The sequence below is a fragment of the Megalopta genalis genome, chromosome 7, assembly GCF_051020955.1.
Source record: "Megalopta genalis isolate 19385.01 chromosome 7, iyMegGena1_principal, whole genome shotgun sequence".
NCBI lineage: Eukaryota > Metazoa > Arthropoda > Insecta > Hymenoptera > Halictidae > Megalopta > Megalopta genalis.
Window position 1 is genome coordinate 9966804 of NC_135019.1, and position 23616 is coordinate 9990419.

The window sequence follows — 23616 nt, forward strand, 5'->3', positions numbered from 1 at the left end:
TTATTACTAAAACAAATCGAAGTAAATATTAGGGGGACCGGAAAGTTATGTCGTTTGTTTACATTAAATTCGAGCAGATAAATATGCGCAGGAACGACATTACTTTCCGGCCCCCCTAATATTTGTTATCAACAGCGGTACAAGCTGCGAGCCCTTCGAGTCCTCGATAAAGGACTATAATAATACAATAATATAAAGGACTATATGAACTACACAGATTTTGGAAATAAATCAACCGCAATTCTTCAACAACGAACATGTTTTCAGACGTTTAATCAATACAAATCTAGTCTGCGAGAAATTGAGAAAAAAAGATGAAAGACAAATAACACACTCTTCGACCTAAGCCGGTGAACCTCTGCCGTTGCATCCTGTGCACCCGAAATGCATCGGTTCGACGCGTACATAAAAAAAGAACAAAAAATAGTCCACGCTCCATAGCACGCGTTCGCAGCGTTACGAACGAATACGAAAATTCTTTATTACAAATATCCTAAACACCTATAATATAGATATAAATACACATAATGAACGGATTAGCAGAGCGATGTACAAACACATGTGTACATATGCACGTATAAGAGAAAATCAATTGAGAGCCTGAGGGATGCATAATTGTTTGCGAGCACATGGTGGTTGTCCTGTAGTAGCCCAACGTCTGTGCCGGCGTGTCAACGATTCGATGCGCCGTGCATTTCTAAAAAAGAGATGACCGCGGCAACGTCTAAACTGGAAGCGCAGTCTGTCCGAGGTATATCACCCGTAGTTTTGTGGATAAATACATATGTACATCTGTGATCGTACAGTTCTCCTAATGTCATTCGATGCACGTTGGCAGATTAACGACAAAGAACGTGTTGAGCTCCAGGATCGAGGCGAACACCAGGAAAACGGCATAAGTGATGAGACAGGCGATCCCGACGGTCCGCGTCAGTCGGAATTTGCCGAACAGGAGGGACAGGTAAAGGATGAGCAGAGTGGAGAACAGGGATATCGAGCTGTACACGAGACCTTGGGAATTGATCTTGACGAAGTGTTGGTTCGCCACGGTCGGGAAGAACGCAGCTTTCAGGAACCAAGGCAGCCCGAGGCAGAGCAGCACGTCGAACACGTTCGAGCCGATCGAGTTACTTATACCCATGTCCCCGTGTCCTAGAAATCAATGACAGAAAAAAAAAGAAAGAACAATCGAGACTGCGGCCAGATAAGAGAAAATCCTGTCAAGGTTACGGAATTGCTCGGAAGAATCTCTACCGCGCGTCGATATCGCGTAAGAAAACCGAACGGCAACGACACGAAATAGAATTAGTTAACGTTACAGTTATTACATTTCGCATTGCAGTCACCTGAAAACCAAAACACGCATCGGGAGGAACAGAGAGACGGACTCGGACGGATGAGACATTGTCACGTGTCGGTAGTCGGCGACTCCGAGATCGATGAAATTCGATAACGGGATCGCGATAGCGCCACGTGCTCCGCTATCGCGAGACAATCTTTGTACAGTACAGCATTTATCGTGAATGTTATTCGCTAGTTACACTCTACTCTGATTTGTAAAGATCGTCGCCGATTAGCCGCGTGTCTTAGGCGTGTCCGACCGCGGCTACTGCTCGTTTTGATCCGATAATGAGTCCGGCGGACGGACGTCGCCAAGAACGACTAGAACGGTTAAAAAGACCGACGGAATTACCTTGATTCGCAACAATAACGCTCGACACAGCCTCTGGCACGCTCATTCCTGCCGCAAGAAAGGTCAATCCCATTATGGAGTCCGGGATCCTGAACGTATCCCCTGGAATAATGATCGATCGTCACGCGACCTCGCAGCAGCGTACATTCGACAACACGATTTTTCGTGGTCTACTAATCTAACGCGATCAATTAGATAATACGAATCGTCCATCGGGGAGTACCGCGGTTCGCACGGCCGACGATGATTAACCGACGACCGCATGGAGGAATTATTATGAAACACCTACCGATAACGGTGATCACCCAGCCGACTATGTACGAAGTCGTCGCGATCCATACGATACACATGATAAACGTAACCGGGTACCACGATTTCAGTGTATCTCGCCGGCAATCGGGGATCGTCACCAGAAGCAAGAAATTAATCGGCCACGTTAACAGCCACCACAGTTTCTCGAACACCGTGCCCTGCCAGCTCGTCATGTTCACGATGTCCACTGAAAACAACAGACCAACCGACGGCATCATTCGCGACGTATTCGTCTTCCGTTATCGTTTACGTTACCACGGTTCCGGCCGTGTGCTTACTTACGCGATTCGTCGATCTCCCCTGAATCCATCACCACGATGTCCGGGTTTTTTATGATATCTGAGGAAACAACCGGACGGATCATGTATGTCTCGATCGAGAGCAGATGATATGCTCGCGATTAGAAATTAGGATCTTACCGTTCGAGATCAGCGGGCTCTTCTCGCTCAGATTCGTGTACTTGTTCTTCGGGGGTCTTACGCAGTGCATGAAGTTACTGATGCTGCGGTTGAAGCACATCGCTGCGAACACAGAAAACCATGTTATACGGAACACGTTCGATCGTTTCGTTCGTCGTGTGGTCACGATTTAGCGTGGAGCATTCGAACGATTAATAATATCCCCCCCGGCCCTCCAGACGAGGAATATCTTTACAGCGATCGCGGTGATCGAGCCACGGATTTTCAGGATTTGCGACGTAATCGGCTAAGCGAAATTGTACACAGTGGCGCGATTGAAGGAAGCCAAGAATATCAATACACTATCTTCGATCGACCATAATAAGCGCCGCTTTTAATCTTCGTGTCTTTGGTGTGTAGCTTCTTCCACCCGTTATCGTATCTTTAAAGAACGATTACTAGACCGCGGATTTATGCACTCGCGATAAAAACAAAACAGTGGGAACGTTACGTGAACCGGAAAATGTCGTCGCGCGACGCACAACTTATTAAAATTATTGCAAAGAATGAAAGACGGAATTTTTCGAAAGTTCGACGCGGTTGAACCGGGAAATTTTTCCTTTTCTATTTGCAAGATTCTGCGAGATACTTACTGAGGATGTAGAGAACGTAGATGAGGACGAGGATGAGTGCTTCGTACCATTCGATGCGTCCGTCTCTCAGCGTCAAAACTAATAGCAAAACGGTAATCGCGTACGCGGCCGAATCTCTTGTAACAGGCCACCAGGCCAACTTCAGTACCTGTAAATACACACTTAATTGTTCTGGCCAGAATTCGGCGGCTTTATCTCGTATCTGCTCGCGCGAGTAGAGAGAGAGAGTCCGACGGCCTTCCTTTTAGTAGTAGCAGCAGCATGGAAAAAGTCGTACTTGATTCGCGAATATGCCGCAACAAGCGGGCACGGCTAGTATATTGAAAACGGCGGAGCCGACGATCGTGCCAACGCCCAAATCTCCCTCGGTGACGAAGGTGCCGATGATGTTGATGAATAATTCCGGACTGGAGCTGGCCGCGGCCATGATCGTCGCTCCTGCGACGTCCTCGGTCAGGCTCAGCTCTGAAAATGGCGTATTTTAAAGAGGTCGTTCGTCCGACAGACATTTTCGTCAATCGAAACCGTCGTCCCACTTCGACTCACTCTCGCAAATCTTCTTCATGGACGGAACGAAGAAGTCGTCGCAAACGACCGCGAGCAGCAGGAACATGTAGACGGCTATTATAAAATGTATGACTATGAATCCCGACTGCCTTTGGTCCCGCGTGAGACCGTCCGATGGGAACTCCTTGATCGCCGGAGGGGTGCAATTGAAAGGCTCCTCCGTCGGTCCTCCTGGCTCCGCGGTGGTCGTTTCGAATTGCAAGAGCTTCCGAAAACCTTGAAGAAGGATCCGATTCGAGTCACTGTTGCACGCGTGCACGCACCTCTCTCGCCCCGGCGAGAGCTTCGCCGGAGCCCCGATAAAGATAATCCGACGGTGTATAGGACGAGAAAAAGAGGAGAATGCCGCGCTAAAATTTCCATCGACCTATTTCGCCGGTATTCGCACGATACGAGCACACACGTGGACGATGCGCGCATTATGCCCGCGTTACATAATCTCCGATCGTAAAGATCAACCTTATTTCACATTCTCCGCCCTTTAATACAGCCGGCCGTGAAAAAATCCCTCCGTTCTAATTACCATTTAATTCGAAGATCGTTCGTTGCAAAACTGTGTACCGCGCGTCCGAAAACGCGGTTCCGGCGGCGATCCCGAGGCTCGATTTCGGACGATAAATTGATCCATGAGGAAAAAAACTTACGTATATCTGTCCGATGATTCGTCGTCTCCACGCTGTTTGGCAGTATCGCGGCCATGGCGTTTACAAAAATTAGGTACAACGTCGGCACGGCCACGGTGCACAGCACTCTGTAGCCCATCGCTCGCGTGTATTTTCGTACCATTTCGTTTGGTTGCACGAATTTCGGTCGGCAGTGAAGAAATGAAAAAATGGAAAGAGACGTTTTTTGGGGAACAACGTGCGACTGTGCGCCGTTCGGTTTGATACTGATTTTGATTCGCAGTCCGCCGATAGACCGCATCGACATTTTTCGTTTACGGGCATTATCGGCCTCAACTTTACACAGATAAGATACTAACGTGAAGTGAGACAAGACGTCCCTTCGTTGATAATTCAACAAAAGGAAAACACACCTACCGCTGAAAACCTACTAATTAAATGTCCCTCGGCCGCTGCTGGACGTGTTCGAGTGGCACCACGTTCTAGGTAGATTTCCACGGGAATTTAGACCATTCGTAAATTGCGCACGATCGTTCCTCACGCGCAATTATGCCGTTCTAATTTTCCCGGTGTCGTCTTTCGGCTCGCAATTAATTTAACCGTTGTTGTTCGAACGAAGGAATTCGTCTACGCGCGTTCGTCGACACAGAGCCGGCCTCGACTTCTTTCTACACGGATGTAACTGTTTTCACGTTATTGTTTATTACGAAGTCTTCCAAAGTATTGCGAGGATGTCGTTCGATTATTGATATTACTATCTCGATGGCTGAATTGTGCAATTTCGACGCGTATTTTATCGTGAGCACGCTTTTTTGGCGAGCACGGCAGCTTCTCGCAAACACGAATAATTCACGTTATTTCGGTTTCTGAGATTTGCTTCGAAACAGAGAAACTCGCATCGAAGAATCGGCGATCCGTGAAAATGAAAAACGCGCCCAAAGATCGGATAAAAGAGTTATCGAGAGATAAAACGAGAAGATGAAACATCGAAGAATCGGCAATCCGTGAAAATGAAAAACGTATTCAAAGATCGGATAAAAGAGTTATCGAGAGATAACGAGAAGATGAAACATCGAAGAATCGGCAATCCGTGAAAATGAAAAACGCACCCAAAGATCGGATAAAAGAGTTATCGAGAGATAACGAGAAGATGAAACATCGAAGAATCGGCAATCCGTGAAAATGAAAAACGTATTCAAAGATCGGATAAAAAAGTTATCGAGAGACAACGAAACGATGAAACATCGAAGAAAATTCGCGTGACTTTACACGGAAATCTCTAGATTTATTTTGTCGATGAATAAACGTGGAACAGGATTCGTGGCTCAGAAATCTTCGTCGATTCGTAAACGCTCTCGAAAGTGCCTAATTTTAAAGCTTCTACAGCGCGGACGCTGCTGCGGACAGAGAGCAACCGAGCGTACGTTTTGGCAAGAGCTGTACAGGAAATGGACGATTGAATTATGCTGAAAATTTTTGCCGGCGTTCCACGATAAACGTGCGTCAACTATATAACAAACAACGAATCGGTACGCTCGTCCGAGAAGAATTTCCGAAGCTGCGTGCGTAGCAACGTTCCTCTGCTCTGGACAGTTCTCAAAATCGATCGAAACAAGTTCGTCGAACAGTTCGCAGACGGCGGGAACGGAGAATTCCAAATTGTATTTTAGACTATCCCAAATAGACGCCCGACCCCGATTTATCTCGCGAAAACGGCTAAAAAATGCGACGCGCGCCGATCGCGATCTGCAGCAAAAAAGGGATCGCGAACGGAGCTTCGCTACGAAGCACACAGCTCGAAACGATTCGAAGGGGAACGAATGCGATTCGCGTGGCCGTGGACCCGATTTTTTGGGCCCGATTTCGAAATACCGGTTCGGATATTTTGTGCGCGGGCGTGGCGCGACGAACGAAGCGAGATGTTTTGTTTCTTGCGAAATCGCGACGAAACGGAGACGATGCGACGGTCAATTTTCAAGGAAGGCATAATGACGATTAGCGCAATGACGATTTCGCATTTTGACCGCGGCACGATTCAGCAGGCGCGATGCGCGAGAGATGAGAGAAGAGAAGAGAAGAGTCAGAGGGAGGGGCGATTCCAACAAACGCCGCCGGACTTCGGAGTAGTTGTTAATGTAGTATATGTGTGACAACGGGATTGTCAACATGGATACGTCTGACTTAGGAGGAGGTTCGTTTGAATAGATTCTCAGATATCGCACCGGGGTGAGATTCCGTGTTCTCGTGTGTCGCCTAACCGTCCACCAGCGAAACGGGACGCGCGCGGGGCCTGTGATTTCCGGGGGGGAGACAAAGGTCGCGGGATTACGGTTTCGGGGGCCGTTCGGGACGACGGATCGGGAGGGCCCCGATCGGTTTCCGTCGATCCACGGGCCCGGTGAAAAAATTCGAGTTTCGACGAACCGTGACGGAGAGGAAACGAGGGCGGCCGAAACGCGGAGGTGGAGGAGGACAGAGGTGGTGGCGGAGAAAGAGAAGGAGAAGGAGAAAGAACTGTGCAGGACTAGTCTTCTGCGCTATAATCATCGGCATCCACGGCATCGGTGGAAAGTGTCGAAGAACCCAGAAGTTCGAGAAATGCCTGTGTTCTCGACACGGGAGGAGGCCGTGAGGTAGAAAACAACGCGCGGACGTGGACGAGGAGCTGGGCGAGGAAGAAGGCGAAGAGAAGTGCACGAGAACCGGAGCAGATGGAGGAGGTGGAGGTGGAGCGGGCGGAGGCCGAGGAGGGGGGGGCGGGGGAGGAAGCGGAGGCGGAGGAAGAGAAAAATAAAACAATGGATTAACAGGATGGGAAACTGCTAAATTTCGTATAGGAAAGATTTTTTCTTTCCGAATATTGTGTATCTCCCGGTAACGCGGCCGAGGAAACAGGTGTGACGTGCGACGACGCTGTATACCGTTGTATAACAACATTTTGTGGTTCGATCGCCGATGCTCGTGCGAAAGAAAACGGTACACGCGAGACGATTCCACGACGAAATCCGCCCGCGCCCGATAAATAAGCGTTACGTTTTCCGAAAGAAGGTATTATTTTTCCGGCAATCGATTTTTTGGTACACAGTGCTGTTTCCGCCGTTTCGCGATAGGACGGTCCTCTCTTCCGTGCGAGTCGATCCGTGGGCCCAAGATTTTCGAAACGATCCGCTTGATCAGGAAATTTGATCTATCCGGCACGCTATTCTCTGTCTCTCTCTCTCTCTCTCTCTCTATCACTCTATCTCTATTTCCCTTTCACGCACACATAATATTACGATGAATCGTAGCACAGGATAGAGAATGTTTAAGAAGCCGTTGCGCGTGGCGAACCGTTTCGCTATATTACACGAAAACGTATTTTACAGTGAATGACACTGGTAATGATCGTTCAATTATGCGAGATCGGGGCGGTGAGTAGGCTACGCGTTTTCAGACGCCGCGTTCGAGCGTACTGTCGGCGATCTATCGTGGCGTATCGTGGCGCGATGTTACCGACTTTAACCGAGCATAAACAGCGAAAACGTTTGCCGCGGAACGGTCAGAGGGAATGTACATATTTCAATTAGCTGGCAGCCCGGGTCGTAAATTGCCGGTTGTAAAATCATTAACGGAAGGAACGTTCGGATTATGCAGGATGGGGCATCAACGAACCGTGGAAGAGCCGTGTTCTATGGCCGAGAAAAATATTGGGCCGACGAAGAATCGCGCGACGAAACGAAAGAGAGAACACGACGAACGAACGAACGAACGAACGAACGAACGAACGACAGGGTTAGTTGCCTACGTGGCACGCATCCGGCAAATTCGATCGACGACGTAATCGGCCGATATTTAACGGGAACCGTTTTAATGCGACGTCCGTGCGTAGGCGGCCCGATATATTACTAATTGATGGCCGACAATTAACGGCGGAGAACCATGCCGATGACTATCGTTTGTTTCCAACGAGACGAAACCGTTCGAGACCGAATAGCCGAGCCACGTTATATCTAGTTTATACGACGTACATTAGACCTGAATGGCATCTCCTCTGCCAACTTGAATGAGAGCAATTTAACTTCTTTAGGTTGCTTAATCGGTAGGAAGTCACATCAGCTATACAGCTGTATAACCTGTACAAGACACCAATACGTGCATCGTTTGCTTCGTTACATCGCCAGCGAGGAATCCATAGGAGAAAAATCACCGGGACGAATGAATGGAAAACAATGCCGATCGGGTGAACGATCAAAACGTTCACCCGTTCAACGGAACCCGCGCGTGCCGCTTCCGTCGGTTTTCGACAATGGAACAGAAACTTGGGAAACGCCTATCGACGATCGATGTGGTCACACGTGTTAAATGTAAGGAGGGAAATGGCCTTTCGTTTCCTCCGGAATAGCGAATTCTCTCTCTCTCTCTCTCTCTCTCTCTCTCTCTCTCTGGGAATAAGCATCTCGTTTTCCGCCGATCTGTTCTCTGCCGTCTTCTCTTTGTTCCGCGTCTACTGCCGTCGCTGGTTCGTATCGACGGAAATTCTGCGAAAATATATCGAACGTAGACCGGTTCAAAATGGACCGCGAGCAAGTCGCGACGCGAATTTAGAATAATTTCGCGGCGAACGAACGGAGCGTTCGAATGAAAAAGAAACAGCTTAGAAAATGACGCATAGAGACCGTGCGAAGTGTTTTCTACAGAACTTCCGAAGCAGTTCGTAACACGTTTTCTCGATCCGGTCGAAATATATTGGAAAAAAAAAAATGAAAGAAATGGAGCTCCAGCTGCAATATCGCGTTATCGTTATTTCTGGACTTTCGCGATACCTGGCCGCGAAATCGCAGAATTTCGCGGAACGAGTCGCTCGTTCTATTCGCGTCGCGGACGAACGCACACGCAGGTTCTAATTTTCAAATTGTTTCAGTTGTGGATCGAGTGCATTGCAAAACGCCCACGGTTGGCCTTTGTTTGTCTTGCAATTAATTAATCTACTGCGTTTTAGCCGCCTCTTACGGCCGGCTAAAAACGGAAGCTTGCGCATTTTTCCAGAGAAATTGCCGCGGAATCGCCGCGAGATCGAACCGAATTCTGCCGCGCGAATTGTTCGCGCGATAAGCGAAAAGCGAAACGGCGGGAAAATGTAATTAGTAGCCTGTGTGCTGCGCGATTGTAAATTACGGATTCGCGATCGCGTTGGTCGAAGGAAAAATGAAAAGCCGTGGATAACAACGAAAAGGGGTCGGATCCGCGATCGAAGAAACGAGAAATTACCGAGCACGTCGAGCGAAAGAAAGACGAGAACGACAACAAAAACACGGCAGTTCGCTTCGTCCGATTAATTGTTCGCCGATCTTTATCGCTAACGAACGCATAGAATTTCCAGCCGATCTACGAACAGAGAGAGAGAGAGAGAGAGAGAGAGAGAGAGAGAGAGAGAGACGACTATGGAAGCGTTATTATACTGTCTCCGCTACACGGCGCTGTTATTGTTATTGAGATAATTATCGGCCACGTATACGTGTAGGTTGTGGAACTCGTTTAAACTTTCTCGTTTTATCGTGATTACGTAAGTTATCGGGTGAGCTGTCGCTCCACGTGTCGATTGATTCCGACGGGAGCCGATGATACGAAATCGAGAAACACAGAGACTTCGACCCGTGGAAATTGCGCGCAGAGGGCTCGGCAACAACAACAACAACAACAACGACGACGAAACGAAACAAAAAAAAAAAAGATGCACGCAGGACGAACCAGCAAAAGGTCGGTGAACCGTTTCCATGCGCACGTCGTGCGGTGGTTACCGTCGTTGCTCGACCGAATACAACCCAATTACCCTGAATCCGTAATCGCCGTGCAAAAGTGTGAATCCCACAGTTGTGTTCAAGGTCGTCCCGCGGACTTATATAATGGGAGCTGTCCGAAATTGGATGAAAGATAACAATGCGGGAAGGCACGACCAATCGATACAGGCCGAGGCGACTCCGGCACGGCGAGTCCGAATTTTTTCGCAAAAATCGATGGGCTCGAAAGCGGCCCGCGAACAACGTTGTGCCGAATAAAACGGAACGGAACGATGCGACTGCGTTCGATCGGTCGTTCTCCCGATCCTTCTCTTTCTTCGATCACGCCGTCGGGAGCATCGACGACGATCTTTTTCTTTCGTACAATAGATGTATACTCCCTTATTTATATATTTATATAATAATATATATTATATATTATAATATAAATTATTATATATATATATATATATATATATATATATATATATATATTATAATAAAATTATATTACAATATAAATTATATATTTATATCGTAATATGGGGTGTATAATGTCGTATATAATGGGGTGGTCGTAAGTGAAATAAGGGAAGCATATAATATATAATATATAATATATTATATAGTGAAATAAGGGAATATATTAAGGGTATATTAGGGTATATTATAAGTGAAATAAGAGAAGCATATAATATGTAATATATATTATATAAGTTAATATATATTACATATAATATATAATATGTAATATATATTATATATTATATGCTTCCCTTATTTCACTTACGAACACCCCATTTCCGTAAGCTCGACGCTTACGTGCAACGCTGCGAAACGCTTCCTTTCGCGGCCGATTCGCGTCACTGTCGTCTGTCGCAGGAAGTTTCCCTGATGAGCAATTACTTTTTCGAAAAAAAAATGGACCGATCGGGAATTGCAGTGCTTTGCGTCCTAATAACAGAGACGAATGTGTCGGTTGCTCGGAAAATTTGATATCGACTGGAAAACATGGCGGCGGCGTGTACGCCATTGGCAGCTGCGAAATTGTTTGCATTAACTCGGTTCGTTGTTGCAGAGATGAAAGCGAAACAACTGGAACGGAGAATAAATAATTCGGATGGTAGATGTTAAACATTGCACGAGTTTATATACTTTTTTTCGTTAGCGCGCACACGCACACGCACTTGTTTTGTATGCGCTCTTGTGTACATTATGGAATTTTACGTATTTGCGCGCGTTGATTTCGCATGTATTTGTTCGAGCTGGGAAGACTTTAAAATTAATAGACTTTGAAGACTTTGTAAGAGACCTTGAAATTGATATGCTACAATGAGGAGCAGACTGAGTCGACGCCTTTTTAAACGGCTCAACTTTTTTAAAACTGATTCTAAATGACTTGAATTTTTCTGTAAATAAAAATACTTTTTTCAAATTTTGCTATTACTTGGGATAGAAAGAAAAATGTAAGAAACTCTCGTTTTATCACTTTTTTATCCGAGCCTACGATGAAAATTTGAAAAATGCATTTGTTACTTCTCGGTAACTTATATGCATGCTGAAAATTTCACCGAAATCGGTTGACCTTGACACGAGCTGTGAACAATTAATGATCGCGAAAATCGCAGTTTTTCACGAGTTTCGAACAAAAACCGGCAATTTTTACATGTTCCAGTGACCGTAGCTGCGTCAACCGATTTCGATGAAATTTTCGACACTTATATAAGTTACATATAAGTTACATATATTCATTTTTTAAATTTTCATTATAGGCTCAGATAAAAAAGATAAGAAAAACGAGAATTTTATTATAATACTTTTATTCCAAGTAATAGCAAATAAAAAAGTCACTGTAAATTAGTCCAAAATGTAAATTAGTAGAAGAACTAATTTAATTAGTAAATTAGTCCTTCGAACATTTCCGAAAGAAGAAAAATTCAAGTCATTTAGACCAGTTTTGAGAAAGTTATACCGTTTTAAAAGGTGTTATCTCAGTTTTACTCCTCGTTGTATGTCATCTTTTTAAATCTTGACTCGATACATATTTGCAGAACATATATACAGATCAGTGGAATAGTTCGAACGTTTTTATAAATTCCAATGTGACGGCTAGACAGCGGATTTCATTTATTTACAACAAAACCGAGCAAGTGAAATAGGAATCAATAAAGACTTTCTAAAGAATTTAAGGATACTATCGTATTATTTTTGATATATTGCCATCATAAAATAAAGAAATGCATATTTATTTAACTTTCATTTTACGGTTATCATAAAAACATTTTATTTCGCATAAACATCCGCAGTCTAGCAATGACATATAGCTAAATAACGTACTTCAGCTGCGGCGAGTAAAAACAATGTTTACCTCCCATCATCCCAATTGTTTGTTATTCCAGTCGTTTCGCGTACACTCATTTCGAAGGACATGCGATCATAAAAAATCCTTAGATTTCGCATATAAAAATCCAGTAAAGGTCCAGTCGTTTGTGTAGCCACTCGACGTCGGACCTCGACGCCATTTTTCAAGCGGACATCAAGATTCTCCGTAGCAATGGCACCCGTTTCGGTCCTTGGGAGACAAAATACAACTACTCGGTAGTCGAAACACTACAATTTTCCCACAATTACTTTAAAAAGAAAAAGAACAACCATTGCTCATCGGGAAAGCTGGCCGATCAAAGCAGCTCGCTAACACATCGTTTCACGTTTCAGGTATAAATTGTACACCACCGGCGATAGAAGACTTTCCCCACGATCTATTCGACGAGAAGGAAAGGCAAGGCGGTGCTGTCGTCGTTCATGTGATCGTCTCTCTATACCTATTTATCGCGTTAGCAGTAGTATGCGACAAATTCTTTGTACCCGCAGTGGAAAAAATTTGTCACGGTAAGGAGAACGATGGTTCTGATCCGTTGATGTTCCGCCGATCGGTTCATTCGCGAACGATTTTTCTCTCTGCGAAACGAGGGCGGATGGAAAGAGAGATGGAGATGGAGAGAGAGAGAGAGAGAGAGAGAGAGAGAGCGAGTGAGAGAGAAAGAGCGAGTGAGAGAGAACGAGTGAGAGAGAGAGAGAGCGAGTGTGAGAGAGAGCGAGTGTGAGAGAGAGTGAGAGAGAGTGAGTGAGAGAGAGAGCGCGCAAGTGAGAGAGAGAACGAGTGAGAGAGAGCGCGAGTGAAAGAGAGAGCGAGTGAGAGAGAGTGAGAGAGAGCGAGTGAGAGAGAGCGCGAGTGAGAGAGAGCGCGAGTGAGAGAGAGAGCGAGTGAGAGAGAAAGCGAGTGAGAGAGAGCGAGTAGGAGAGAGAGTGTGAGAGAGAGAGAGCGAGTAGGAGAGAGAGTGAGAGAGAACGAGTGAGAAAGAGAGCACGTGTGAGAGAGAGAGAGAGAGAGAGAGAGAATAATCGGACATTTCACGGGACAAAACGCATCGGGGAAATATTTTTAATTTGCAGCGCTCTCGATGTCCAAGGACGTCGCCGGTGCCACTTTTATGGCCGCAGCAACGTCGGCACCGGAATTGTTCGTGAACGCGATCGGCACGTTCATTACCGAAGGTGACATCGGCGTCGGAACAATAGTAGGCTCGGCTGTATTCAACATCCTCGCCGTGCCAGCTTGTTGCGGTATCGGTGCCGGAATGGTAAGTCGAACGGGATCCAGAACCAGTACGAAACTTGTCGATCGATTCTGTTTTAAATCGGCAACCGGACTGCTTCTCCGCTGCGACGTAACGCCGCTGCGTCTTCTAACACGTGCATGCACCATGATCCAGTTTAATGCACCGGTAATGAAACGTCGGGAAGCCAACAAAGTTCTGTCGCGTTTTCAGATGCGCACAAAAGGCTTGCACATTTTGTTCGTACACCTCGGTACGGTAAATTCTCCTCGATTTTCCTTGCAGCTTGTAAACGAAAATGGACAATTTCGGAAGAGGAGATACGATTGTTCGAGGCTCGCGGCTCATTTTTATGGTTGCCGGTTGTCGAGCAATTGTGAAAACGAGGCGCGAGGCTCGATCAACCCTTTGCGCTCGAAGCTATTTTAACTGTAAATCTAAAATAATTTCTCTGACCTGTAATATTTTTATTTTATGTAACAAGGTGCATTTTATGCATATGAAATTGACTCTTGTGACTCATACAACAGTTAAATTTCAGCTTTGTTAATATAAAAATTATCCGAGAACGTGATATAACAAATTTTAATGGTGCCTCGGAGTCGCCGCTCGAGCGCAAAGGGTTGATCCTCTTTCCAAGTTGTCCATTTTCGTTGCTGAGAGGAAAGCTGAAAAAGAAAAATTAGGAATAATTTAACCGTACCTCGGACAGTGTTCATATTCCATTTTCAACTGTCGGAACCTGGCAGTGATCTCGAGGGAAGCTAACCTCTTACACTACGATTTCTTTCACGATTGCGTTGATTAGCGCTCCTACGCCCTTGATAATCTCTCCGATAGAGACCATTTTTGCTGTGTATCTAGACTCTGATAACAGAGGAATCAGATTTTGTCTCGATCTAGAAGAAACGAATAACGTTCACGCTTTAGTAAACAACGAACGAGAGATCTTCGTCGCGAGTCTGACTCGGTGTTACGGTGCAACACCGAGAGAACAGTCTTATTTATCATAACCGAAAACAGATAGCGACTCGGAGGTAGCATTTTCTCCGACGTTCGTCACTTTTATCCTGGAAAAATTGTTACATTTCCATCCGTGTAATATGGCGGACAGCAGACAGAACGTTTTTGGCTTGCCTGACCCTCGGGGTGTACAAATAAATAACTCTTTTTCGTTTGCAGTTCATTCATCGAATCGATGTTGCACACAGCGTTGACACATTCTACGACTGCTAGAAAGCAGACAATCGATTCGATAGAATTATTCGTTCGCACGCTTGGTCTAACGAAATGTAACGTAAGATGACACGATGTAACTCGATGACAGAGAATCCGCGTGTACGGACTTGTTACTCGCGCGAATCTTATGCAATAATTGTAATTGTACGTGAACCGTGGACTGCGGATTTTGTGCGCACGTTGTAAAAATTGGTGGATACGATCTCGAGCAGTACAGTAAATTCTCCCATAATCGACTCTCAGCATGTACGATAAATTCTCCCTAATTGACGCTCGGATTGGACACAAAGCTGGACAGTTTGGGAAGAGGAGACAAGATTATTCGAGCTTCGAGACATATTTTTATAGTTGTTGACAATCGGTGATTATTAAAACGAATCGCAAGGCTCGAATAACTCCTCTTGCCAAATTGTCGATTTTCTGCATAATCTGTGCATAATCCGAGCGTCGATTAAGGAAAAATTTACTGCACACGAAAATGGACAATTTAGGAAAAGGAGACACGTTCGTTCGAGCCTGGCGGCTCGTTTTTATAATTGTTGACAATCAGCAACTATAAAAATGAGCCGCAAGGTTAACTTACTTCGCGCAGTTAGCAGAGCCTCGGCGGACTGCGGATCTTCGTGCACACAGGCAGCGTTTCCGAATTAGAGCACTTTTCGCATTTGAAACGAAAAGGTACAGTAAATTCTGCCGAATATTCCCTCGGCTTGTAAACAAAAATAGATAATTCTGGTAGAGGAGATACGACTGTTCGAGTCTTGCGTCTCGTTCTTATAATTGAGCCGTTCATTTTGAAAGTGGCACAAGTCACTTTGTTTTTAAGTCGATATATTTAAGGGTCTGCGTTTCAACACGTTTAAAAATATGGACGCTAACATTCGAGAAGATTTACTTGTATTTGTTATCTCAGGATACTGATATTTTTCTCGGTATAAATAATTTCGTATAAACATTAAAAAACCACCACTTTTCATTACGGTAAAGTGACTTGTGCCACTTTCAAAATAAACGGCTCAATCATCGACAATCGGCAACGATAAAAACGAGCCGCAAGGCTCGAATAATCGTGTATGCTCCTCCAAAATTCTCCATTTTTTGTGTACAATCCGAGCGTGTCGATTAGGGAGAATTTACGGTACTTGTTACAGATTCGTGCTTGCGTTGCTCGCGATCGACACAGGTGCACAAACATCCGCAGTCTCCGGCGCACGATCGCTGAAACTGCCATAACGTCGGTGGACTTGGAAGCATTCTATGTTTGTCCGTCGTGGTGCACACAGGTAGTCCCGTTGGATTGGTGGCCGGTTAGCAGAGACTGTCTTGCCTACGGCGTTACCGTTGCCATCTTAATCTGTATTATACACGACGAGAGGGTGGAATGGTACGAGGCGTTGGCGCTAGTGCTGCTGTACATCGTCTACATCGCCGTGATGTACTGGGACAAATCGTTCCAACGGTGCACACGGTTCCGCGACGTTGATCAATCGTCGTTGGATGATCATCGACTCGCGGGAGGTAAAACGCACGGCGGCGATGGCGGCCGCGGCGGCGGCGGCGGTGGTTCGCTTGCGGCCCGGATCGCATGCGGAACTGAACGCGGGATTCTTCTTCGGTCGGAATTTTCTCGGATCGGCCACGGTAAATTGGCCTGACACGTTCGTGCTTCAACTATTCAAGATATTCGTATCCCACGCGTATGGACATATTCATTACGCAAATATGTGTAGCATAACTCGGTCTCGTGTAATCAGATACCCGCTTTCAACCCTCGCACGCTGCTCCCGTGAAAACCATCCGTTTTCTGATTACGGATCGTTTAACGCGACCGATTTCCCGCCGACTGCCTCGCTGTTTCATTTTCGTTTATCCATACGCGACTCTGTATCGCCACTAAAAAGACATTGCTATAGCGCGTTAATTTTGACACTGTCGAACTTGTTCGAACTTAATGTTGACACTAGAGTTACCCAAGTAGTCGAAATGATTGGCTTCTCGTTTTGTTTTCTTCTACGATTCATGATACTATAAAGATTTTATTAAAAATTACTAAAAAATACTATTTCCGTTTTTGTCGGAAATTTGTATGCGAACTTCTTCGTTCGAGCACATATTGTAATTTAAAATCGTCGGAAGTTTAAACGAATCGAATTTTGTTATTATTACAAAATAATATAGATTAATCGCGTTTAGGGTTCGGTAGTTCTATCGTTAAGGGCGCATGTATTCTGCGCGACTCTGTATCGCCGCTAAAAAGACATTGCTATAGCGCGTTAATTTTGACACTGTCGAACTTGTTCGAACTTAATGTTGACACTAGAGTTACCCAAGTAGTCGAAATGATTGGCTTCTCGTTTTTTGTTTTCTTCTACGATTCATGATACTATAGAGATTTTATTAAAAATTACTAAAAAATACTATTTCCGTTTTTGTCGGAAATTCGTATGCGAACTTCTTCGTTCGAGCACATATTATAATTTAAAATCGTCGGAAGTTTAAACGAATCGAATTTTGTTATTATTACAAAATAATATAGATTAATCGCGTTTAGGGTTCGGTAGTTCTATCGTTAAAGGCGCTTGTATACTACGAGACTCTGTATCGCCGCTAAAAAAAAAAACATTGATATAACGCGTTAATTTTGACACTGTCGAATTTGTTCGAAGTTAATTTTGACACTAGAATTACCCAAGTAAAATGACTGGCTTCTCATTTTGTTTTTTTCTACAATTCCTGATACCATAAAAATTTTATTGAATACCATTAAAAACTATTAAAAACTATTAAAAACTATTAAAAACTGTTAAAAAATACTATTTCCGCTTTTGTCGGAAATTTGTATGCGAACTTCTTCGTTCGAGCACATATTATAATTTAAAGTCGTAGGAAGTTTAAACGAATCGAATCTTGTCATTATTACAAAACAATATAGATTAATCGCGTCTATCGTTAAAGGCGCATGTATTCTACGCGACGATAGGTTGAATTTCACACACGCGTAAGTTTCAAGAAATAATGTAAAATGCAAATGCTGTAGATGAGAAAACATTTCGGATTTCGAATTAAAACAGCTTCCGGTGCAAAGAGTTAATTAACATGTAAATCCGAGTTGGAATTCTTTTAAGCTTTCCGACGGAAAATGTTCGAACACTTGGCAACAGTGTCATTCGTGTGTCAAACTAGAAGCTATAATTAGTGTGTTAGAGTGTTTTCAGATTTCTTAGACACATGGAACAAGAAATCGGGGAACGGGAGACGTCGCGCGGATCGCGTGGATCAAAACCGCAATGCCAGCAGAGGGTTAAACTTTTCTAAAAATAGGGGACGAGGGTTAAAGTACACCGTCGATACACAGAATTGTAATTGAATGAAAATGTAAATCGTTTCCGAGGGTCGTACGAGGGTAGAAAAATCGATGCTCGCGTTGCTACGTGTTTGTCGAAAATGTTTCCCCGGTTTCTCGTGCGAAAGCAGAGTGGCCCGTTACAGGTGTAAATTGTTGATTCTTGTTTCAGAGAACAGCATAGAAATCCGCTTAGCGAGCACCGACAAAGTGCAGCCGGCCAATGATCAAGCTGAACGCACGGATGTGCCTTTGCAAAATGGAGGAACGAAGACTCAAGAGGAGAATCCCGAACCGGGTGAGTTCGGAAGTTCTCTTGTTAATTAGCGGAAGCGGGAAAATAGTTTAATGGATATTAACTCAGCTGTGCTTCGTTTCGAATGCATTAAAGCTTGCATAAAATCATCGCTTCCCGTTTCGTTTAATTACCTTGGGATTTCTGAGAAATAACAACTGCTCGATTTTCAATAATTTCACGCAACGAAGCGACGACAATGTTATCGACGATGAAAACAGCTTATTAGCAAAAAAATATCGAGGAAAGATCGTGTTTTCGATGACTTTCGCGTGTTCTACGATCTCATCTTGTAACTTTCCATCTTGCAAAGTTGGAAACGTGTTTCTCGTCGAGCTTCGAATTGTCCGGTAAATAATTTCGGCCGGTGCCGGATCGAACTATAGAAAAGTGATTCAATTTCCCATTGCACAGATTACGAGTACGAGTTATTGGTCTGGCCAGCGCGGGCAGGTTGGATACGAAAAACGGCTTGGATCTTGACGTGGCCGATACACCTAATATTCATGTGCACGATACCAGATTGCGAGAAGCAGCGATTCAAGAATTGGTTCCCGGTCACATTTCTCATGTGCATCATCTGGATCGGATCATTGAGCTACGTCGTCGCATGGATGATCACAATAATCGGTAAGAAGAATCGTCGAACATATAGAAATCATCGTTGCACACACTAGTTATCGAGTGTTCCGTTCGATTACCAGGTGATACCCTAAAGATACCGGACTCTGTGATGGGCATTACGTTTCTCGCAGCCGGCACCAGCGTTCCAGAAGCAGTGTCCAGCGTGATAGTTGCCAAGCAAGGTAAAACAATCGACGTGTCGTACATGGAGTGATATCACTTCCGACAGAAAATGTTCGATCCAATCGTGAACGTATCCAAAGAATTATTCAGGCGTGTCTAAAACACGAACATTGATATGTACAGAGGGTGTCCCAAAACTATGGCACTTCCGGGAAATGAGGGGTTCCTGAGGTTATTTGAAGTAACTTTTTCCTTAACGAAAATGCAATCCGCTGCTTCGTTTGCGAGTTATTAACGAAATACAGTGACCAATGAGAGGCAAGCTCGGCTGGCGCGAGGCGGCTGAGCCAATGAGCGGAACTGGGATTCGACCGCTGGCGCAGTTGGTTCGGCCGTCTCGCGCCAGCTGAGCTAGGATTCGACCGCCCGACCGCTGGCGCCGTTGGCTCGGCCGCCTCGCGCCAGCTGAGCTAGGATTCGACCGACCGCCCCACCGCTGGCGCCGTTGACTCGGCCGCTCGACCGCTGGCGTCGTTGGCTCGGCCGCTTACCGCCAGCCGTGCTCGCCTTTCACTGGTCACTGTTTTTCGCTAATAACTCGTGAACGAAGCCACGGATTGCATTTTTGCTAAGGAAAAAGTTACTTCAAATGACCTCAGGAAACTCTTATTTCATGGAAATGCCATAATTTTGGGACACTTTGTTTATGTAATTCTCTCTAATTGACGCTCAGATTGTACACGAAACTGGAGAATTTGGGAAGAGGAGACACAATTATTCGAGCCTTGCGGCTCGTTTTTGTGGTTAACGATTGTCAACGATTATAAAAAACGGGCCTTAAAGTTCGAATAATCGTATCTCTTCTTCCCAAATTCTCCATTTTTGTGCACAATTTGAGCGTCAATTGGGAAGAATTGACCGTGTCTGTGGATTTCAGAACCAATCCACTATTCTTGACACCAGAATTACCAAATTAGACGAAATGATTGATCGTCTGTTTTAGTTCTTGATAAACTTTTTCGTTCAGTATATCGTACACTGGAACCTCGATTATCTGGCCAATATATCAATATATTCAAACATTCGTCGTCACTCTACTTAGCTCGGATAATCGAAGTCCCACTGTAATGGAAATCGTACGAAGTTTGAGCAAATCCAATCTTGTCGTGGACAAGGTCATGTAGATACCTTTTTAGAAGGATTTAGAATGCGATAATCTTTCTAGAATTCAACCAAACGATTTTATTCCTTTTAGGACGATGGAATTCATAGTCTGCTGGACAATGGCATAAAACGATTTTTGTAAAAACTGCGATTGAGTGGAATGATAAAAGAAAAGAAAAATAGAATATCACGCGTCTCAGCTTATACGCATGCTGAAAATTTTGTCGAAGGAGGTGATTTTCCAAAATGTTCACGCAATTGCTATTTTTGCAAAACAAAATGTACACATTATCTAGTAAATTAGTCCTTCAAATATCTGAAAAACGAATTCAGCTCGTTTGGTGCAATTTTAGAAACGTTATCCCCTTTCAGAAGGTGTATATTGGTCCAGGACTGTACAATTAGTCACGTTTAGAAACCGACAGCTTTCGTGTTAAAAAAGAAACAAACAGCTTTTATACAGTCTAGTTGTATAGATCGGACCGAGGGTTGGATCGAAAACTTTCTGTCGGAGTCGTAACAGAAGGAACATTAGCGAGCGATTCGCGTCGAGCCTGAATCTGTGTTTTTCGGTTTAGGGCACGGCTCAATGGGTATCAGTAATTCAATAGGCTCGAACACGTTCGACATATTGTTATGCCTGGGCCTGCCGTGGCTAATCAAATCATCGTTCTCGCCGACGCAGCCTGGAAAGCATTACATCAGTATAAACTCCGGCGGCCTGGAGTACAGCGCCATATCGTTGTTGTCGACGCTGATGTTACTTTACATTGCTTTCGCCTCGAATAAGTTTCAGCTCGATAGAAAAGTAGGCCGTGCCTGTTTGTGTATGTATGCTGTGTTCCTCATATTAGCATCGTTGATAGAACTAAATGTATTCTTTAGGGTAAATTTGCCCACCTGTCAAAGGACGGTCAAGTGATACGGGAACCGAGAGTAGAACGTTTTTAACGATATTCGATACGGTTTTAGTTGATTATCGTATGTTCTTTAAGAACTGACGACACGCAACACCGTGGACCGAAGAATACTGTTTTATATTACGCGGAACCTCTCTTTCTCACACTCTCTCTCCCTCCTCCCTTCTTTCTTTCTCTCGCCCGTTCTCCCTCTCCCCGTCTCTCTCTCTCCCTCACTCCTCGTTTCGCTTTTAAGAGACACCATCTCTCTCGCGGGGATTAAAAAAGAAAAAAAAAAGCTCCACCCCCTACGTTTATTGTCCGCGCATCGCGCCGACTGTTCACCGGCCGGTTATGCATTATGTTTTATCCGTTCGAGCCGCAGCTTCGACCCCCTTTCGATCAGAGCCCGCCTAGGTCCACTCTCCCCATCCCCCTTTTGTTAACTTTCTCTCGTGTCCAACGTTCCGGGCTCTCGGGGAAAAAAAAAGAACCGTCTACCGTCGCCCTCGACACACTTGCCTCGTCTCGTTGTCGCTCTTTCTCTCGCCCTAAACTACAACTCTCAATCGGGAGCAGGGAAAAAACGAAGCGGATCGTAGAGTCGGACGTTCGGCGTCGAGCTGCACGCGCAAGAAACGCATCGCGGAAACACGGTCGCGCCACTTTTTGCCGAAATTGCTGAATTCACGGGACAGGATCGCGCGCGCATTCGATAACGAACCGGCCGCCGCGTCCAACGGACGCCGTTTCTTTCGTGCGGAAACGCGTCGATCGGTCGGGGGGAGGGCAGGGGGGGTGCTGGGAAAACGAAGCAGCGACTCGCCGTGTCCGGTTACGAGAATTACCCCGTTAAACCGGACACCGGATTATTTCCTTTTTTTTCTTCCTTCATTCTAAAATCGCCGGATTGGTCGTTATCGGCCAATTATAATATCGCCGATGCGGGAGCCGCGACGGACGGGAAGCGTGCACGATCATGCGCGTTCGAAAATGAACTGCCGTCTCTACGGATGCGTCTCGTTTTCAGAACACACCGGAGGCAACGAAAATGCCCGCGTGCCCGTTACGTATGTATGTGTACACGTAAGCGCCGAGCACCACCGAGCCAGGTTCCGATAATCGGTTGTCGTTGCGGAACATTTACGATAATCTATTATTGGAAGGGGAAAAAATTACAAAATATCAATTATGACACACAGCGACGATCATTACCGAAAGAGATGCCACTCATTCGTTTCATACCAAATACATAAACGTGGACGCCGCAGAGAGCGTGCCCGCGCCTTGCGAACACGAGATGTTCCTTCGTCGATCGCCGGATGAAAAGAACACGACAGACAGACAGACAGACAGACACGGGATCACAGAATTAAAGGGAGATCTTGTTCGCAATATTTTACGGTCCCCGCGGTTTCCGATATTGTTCACGGAATAATAGCTCCGTCGTTCCGCGCCAAGATCTCGGTTGTCGTCGCCGCGGCGGCACCTACATCTGACTTTCAAATACCTAAATATCCGAATTTGTCCGTGATACTATCGACGAAAGCCCGCGATTTGACCCGCGCCAGGGGCTGTCATGCCATACCGAATCGAGCCAGCGCTATATTTAACAGTGTCTACCAGATTCCGCCGTCCCGCCTAGAAAATCATCGACGATGCGCTTTTCGAAGCGATCGTTCCGTTCATTAAAACAAGAAAAAAAGAAAAGAAAACACATAGAATACGTTGTGTAGATTCGAAGCGTCGCGTTTTCAAGGTGCCACACTCGCTCTCGCCTCTCGCCGTGCATTGTGACGTGTACTGAAATTCACCGATGGGTGTGTATTTAGGTAATCTACGAACTTAACGTGTTTAATAAAGTACTGTAATAAGTTATTTTAAACAGCTATTATAGATCCCGCGGGCGCGGTTTTTCCCCCGTCCGGCCCGGCGGACGGGAATCGTGTGTGTGTGTGTGTGTGTGTGTGTGCTTTTTTCCGGCGTTTCGAGCGGGCGCGAGCGTGCGGTTGATCGAAAAATTGCGGTAGCTAGGGTCCGGATCCGCGGTCGCGACGAGTTCGCGCGTTGGCAACTGTAATCGATGCTTCCGAGACCTTTGGCACGATTTCAACGACGGAGTATCTGCACGAGCCCAAGAAGAGAATCTGCAACCGCCACGCGTCGCAGATTCGCTCGAGCAAGGGCCAGAAACACGTCGGGACGTCCTGGTTTTTTGACAGGTAAGATAACGCCGCCGTAACAGCGCTCTCGCTCTCGATTGGTTCGTTCGGTTCGGTAAAGTTCCGTGCGGACACTTATCGGGCAGTG

The 23616-nt window shown here is 45.5% G+C and overlaps 2 protein-coding genes and 1 long non-coding RNA gene across 8 annotated transcripts; 1 reads left to right on the forward strand and 2 right to left on the reverse strand.

Moving 5' to 3' along the window:
* Positions 1-241: 241 nt before the first annotated feature.
* On the reverse strand, positions 242-5158 carry LOC117229159 (sodium/potassium/calcium exchanger 4). Its single transcript, XM_033485395.2, has 9 exons — positions 4268-5158; positions 3603-3839; positions 3334-3521; positions 3057-3204; positions 2425-2526; positions 2288-2344; positions 1983-2192; positions 1694-1795; positions 242-1152 (listed from the first exon to the last, which is right to left on the reverse strand). The coding sequence occupies exons 1-9, from the start codon at positions 4551-4553 to the stop codon at positions 818-820; spliced, it is 1665 nt and encodes a 554-aa protein (XP_033341286.2). The 5' UTR covers positions 4554-5158; the 3' UTR covers positions 242-817.
* Positions 5159-6209: 1051 nt separating this feature from the next.
* zyd (sodium/potassium/calcium exchanger zydeco) lies at positions 6210-23184 on the forward strand. Of its 6 annotated transcripts, XM_076523856.1 has the most exons (9): positions 10002-10394; positions 12718-12891; positions 13456-13643; positions 16142-16499; positions 18374-18499; positions 18911-19126; positions 19201-19302; positions 20986-21215; positions 21293-23184. In XM_076523856.1, exons 1-9 carry the CDS (start codon positions 10163-10165, stop codon positions 21356-21358), a joined length of 1692 nt encoding a protein of 563 aa, XP_076379971.1. In that variant the 5' UTR covers positions 10002-10162; the 3' UTR covers positions 21359-23184. The 6 variants fall into 6 exon arrangements, with proteins under 6 accessions (XP_076379972.1, XP_033341290.1, XP_076379973.1 ...); XM_076523857.1 differs by lacking the exon at positions 10002-10394 and adding an exon at positions 6210-6437 and having other exon boundaries at positions 20986-23184; XM_033485399.2 differs by lacking the exon at positions 10002-10394 and adding an exon at positions 6210-6437 and having other exon boundaries at positions 16142-16376; positions 20986-23184.
* Positions 14097-15192, reverse strand: LOC143259878 (uncharacterized). Its single transcript, XR_013033904.1, has 2 exons — positions 14389-15192; positions 14097-14287 (listed from the first exon to the last, which is right to left on the reverse strand). It is a non-coding gene; the product is annotated as an uncharacterized LOC143259878 (long non-coding RNA).
* Positions 23185-23616: the final 432 nt, after the last annotated feature.

What these genes read in the sequence shown, in the direction of transcription:
- LOC117229159 (XM_033485395.2), bottom strand. Translation starts at nt 4,553, where the DNA reads ATGTCGATGCGGTCTATCGGCGGACTGCGAATCAAAATCAGTATCAAA. An exon ending in GAGCCCGCTGATCTCGAACG is followed by an intron (nt 2,345 to 2,424) that starts GTAAGATCCTAA and finishes TTGTTTCCTCAG; the next exon opens with ATATCATAAAAAACCCGGAC. An exon ending in CTGGGTGATCACCGTTATCG is followed by an intron (nt 1,796 to 1,982) that starts GTAGGTGTTTCA and finishes TCATTATTCCAG; the next exon opens with GGGATACGTTCAGGATCCCG.
- zyd (XM_076523855.1), top strand. Translation starts at nt 10,163, where the DNA reads ATGCGGGAAGGCACGACCAATCGATACAGGCCGAGGCGACTCCGGCAC. An exon ending in AGTGGAAAAAATTTGTCACG is followed by an intron (nt 12,892 to 13,455) that starts GTAAGGAGAACG and finishes TTTAATTTGCAG; the next exon opens with CGCTCTCGATGTCCAAGGAC. An exon ending in ATGGATGATCACAATAATCG is followed by an intron (nt 19,127 to 19,200) that starts GTAAGAAGAATC and finishes TTCGATTACCAG; the next exon opens with GTGATACCCTAAAGATACCG.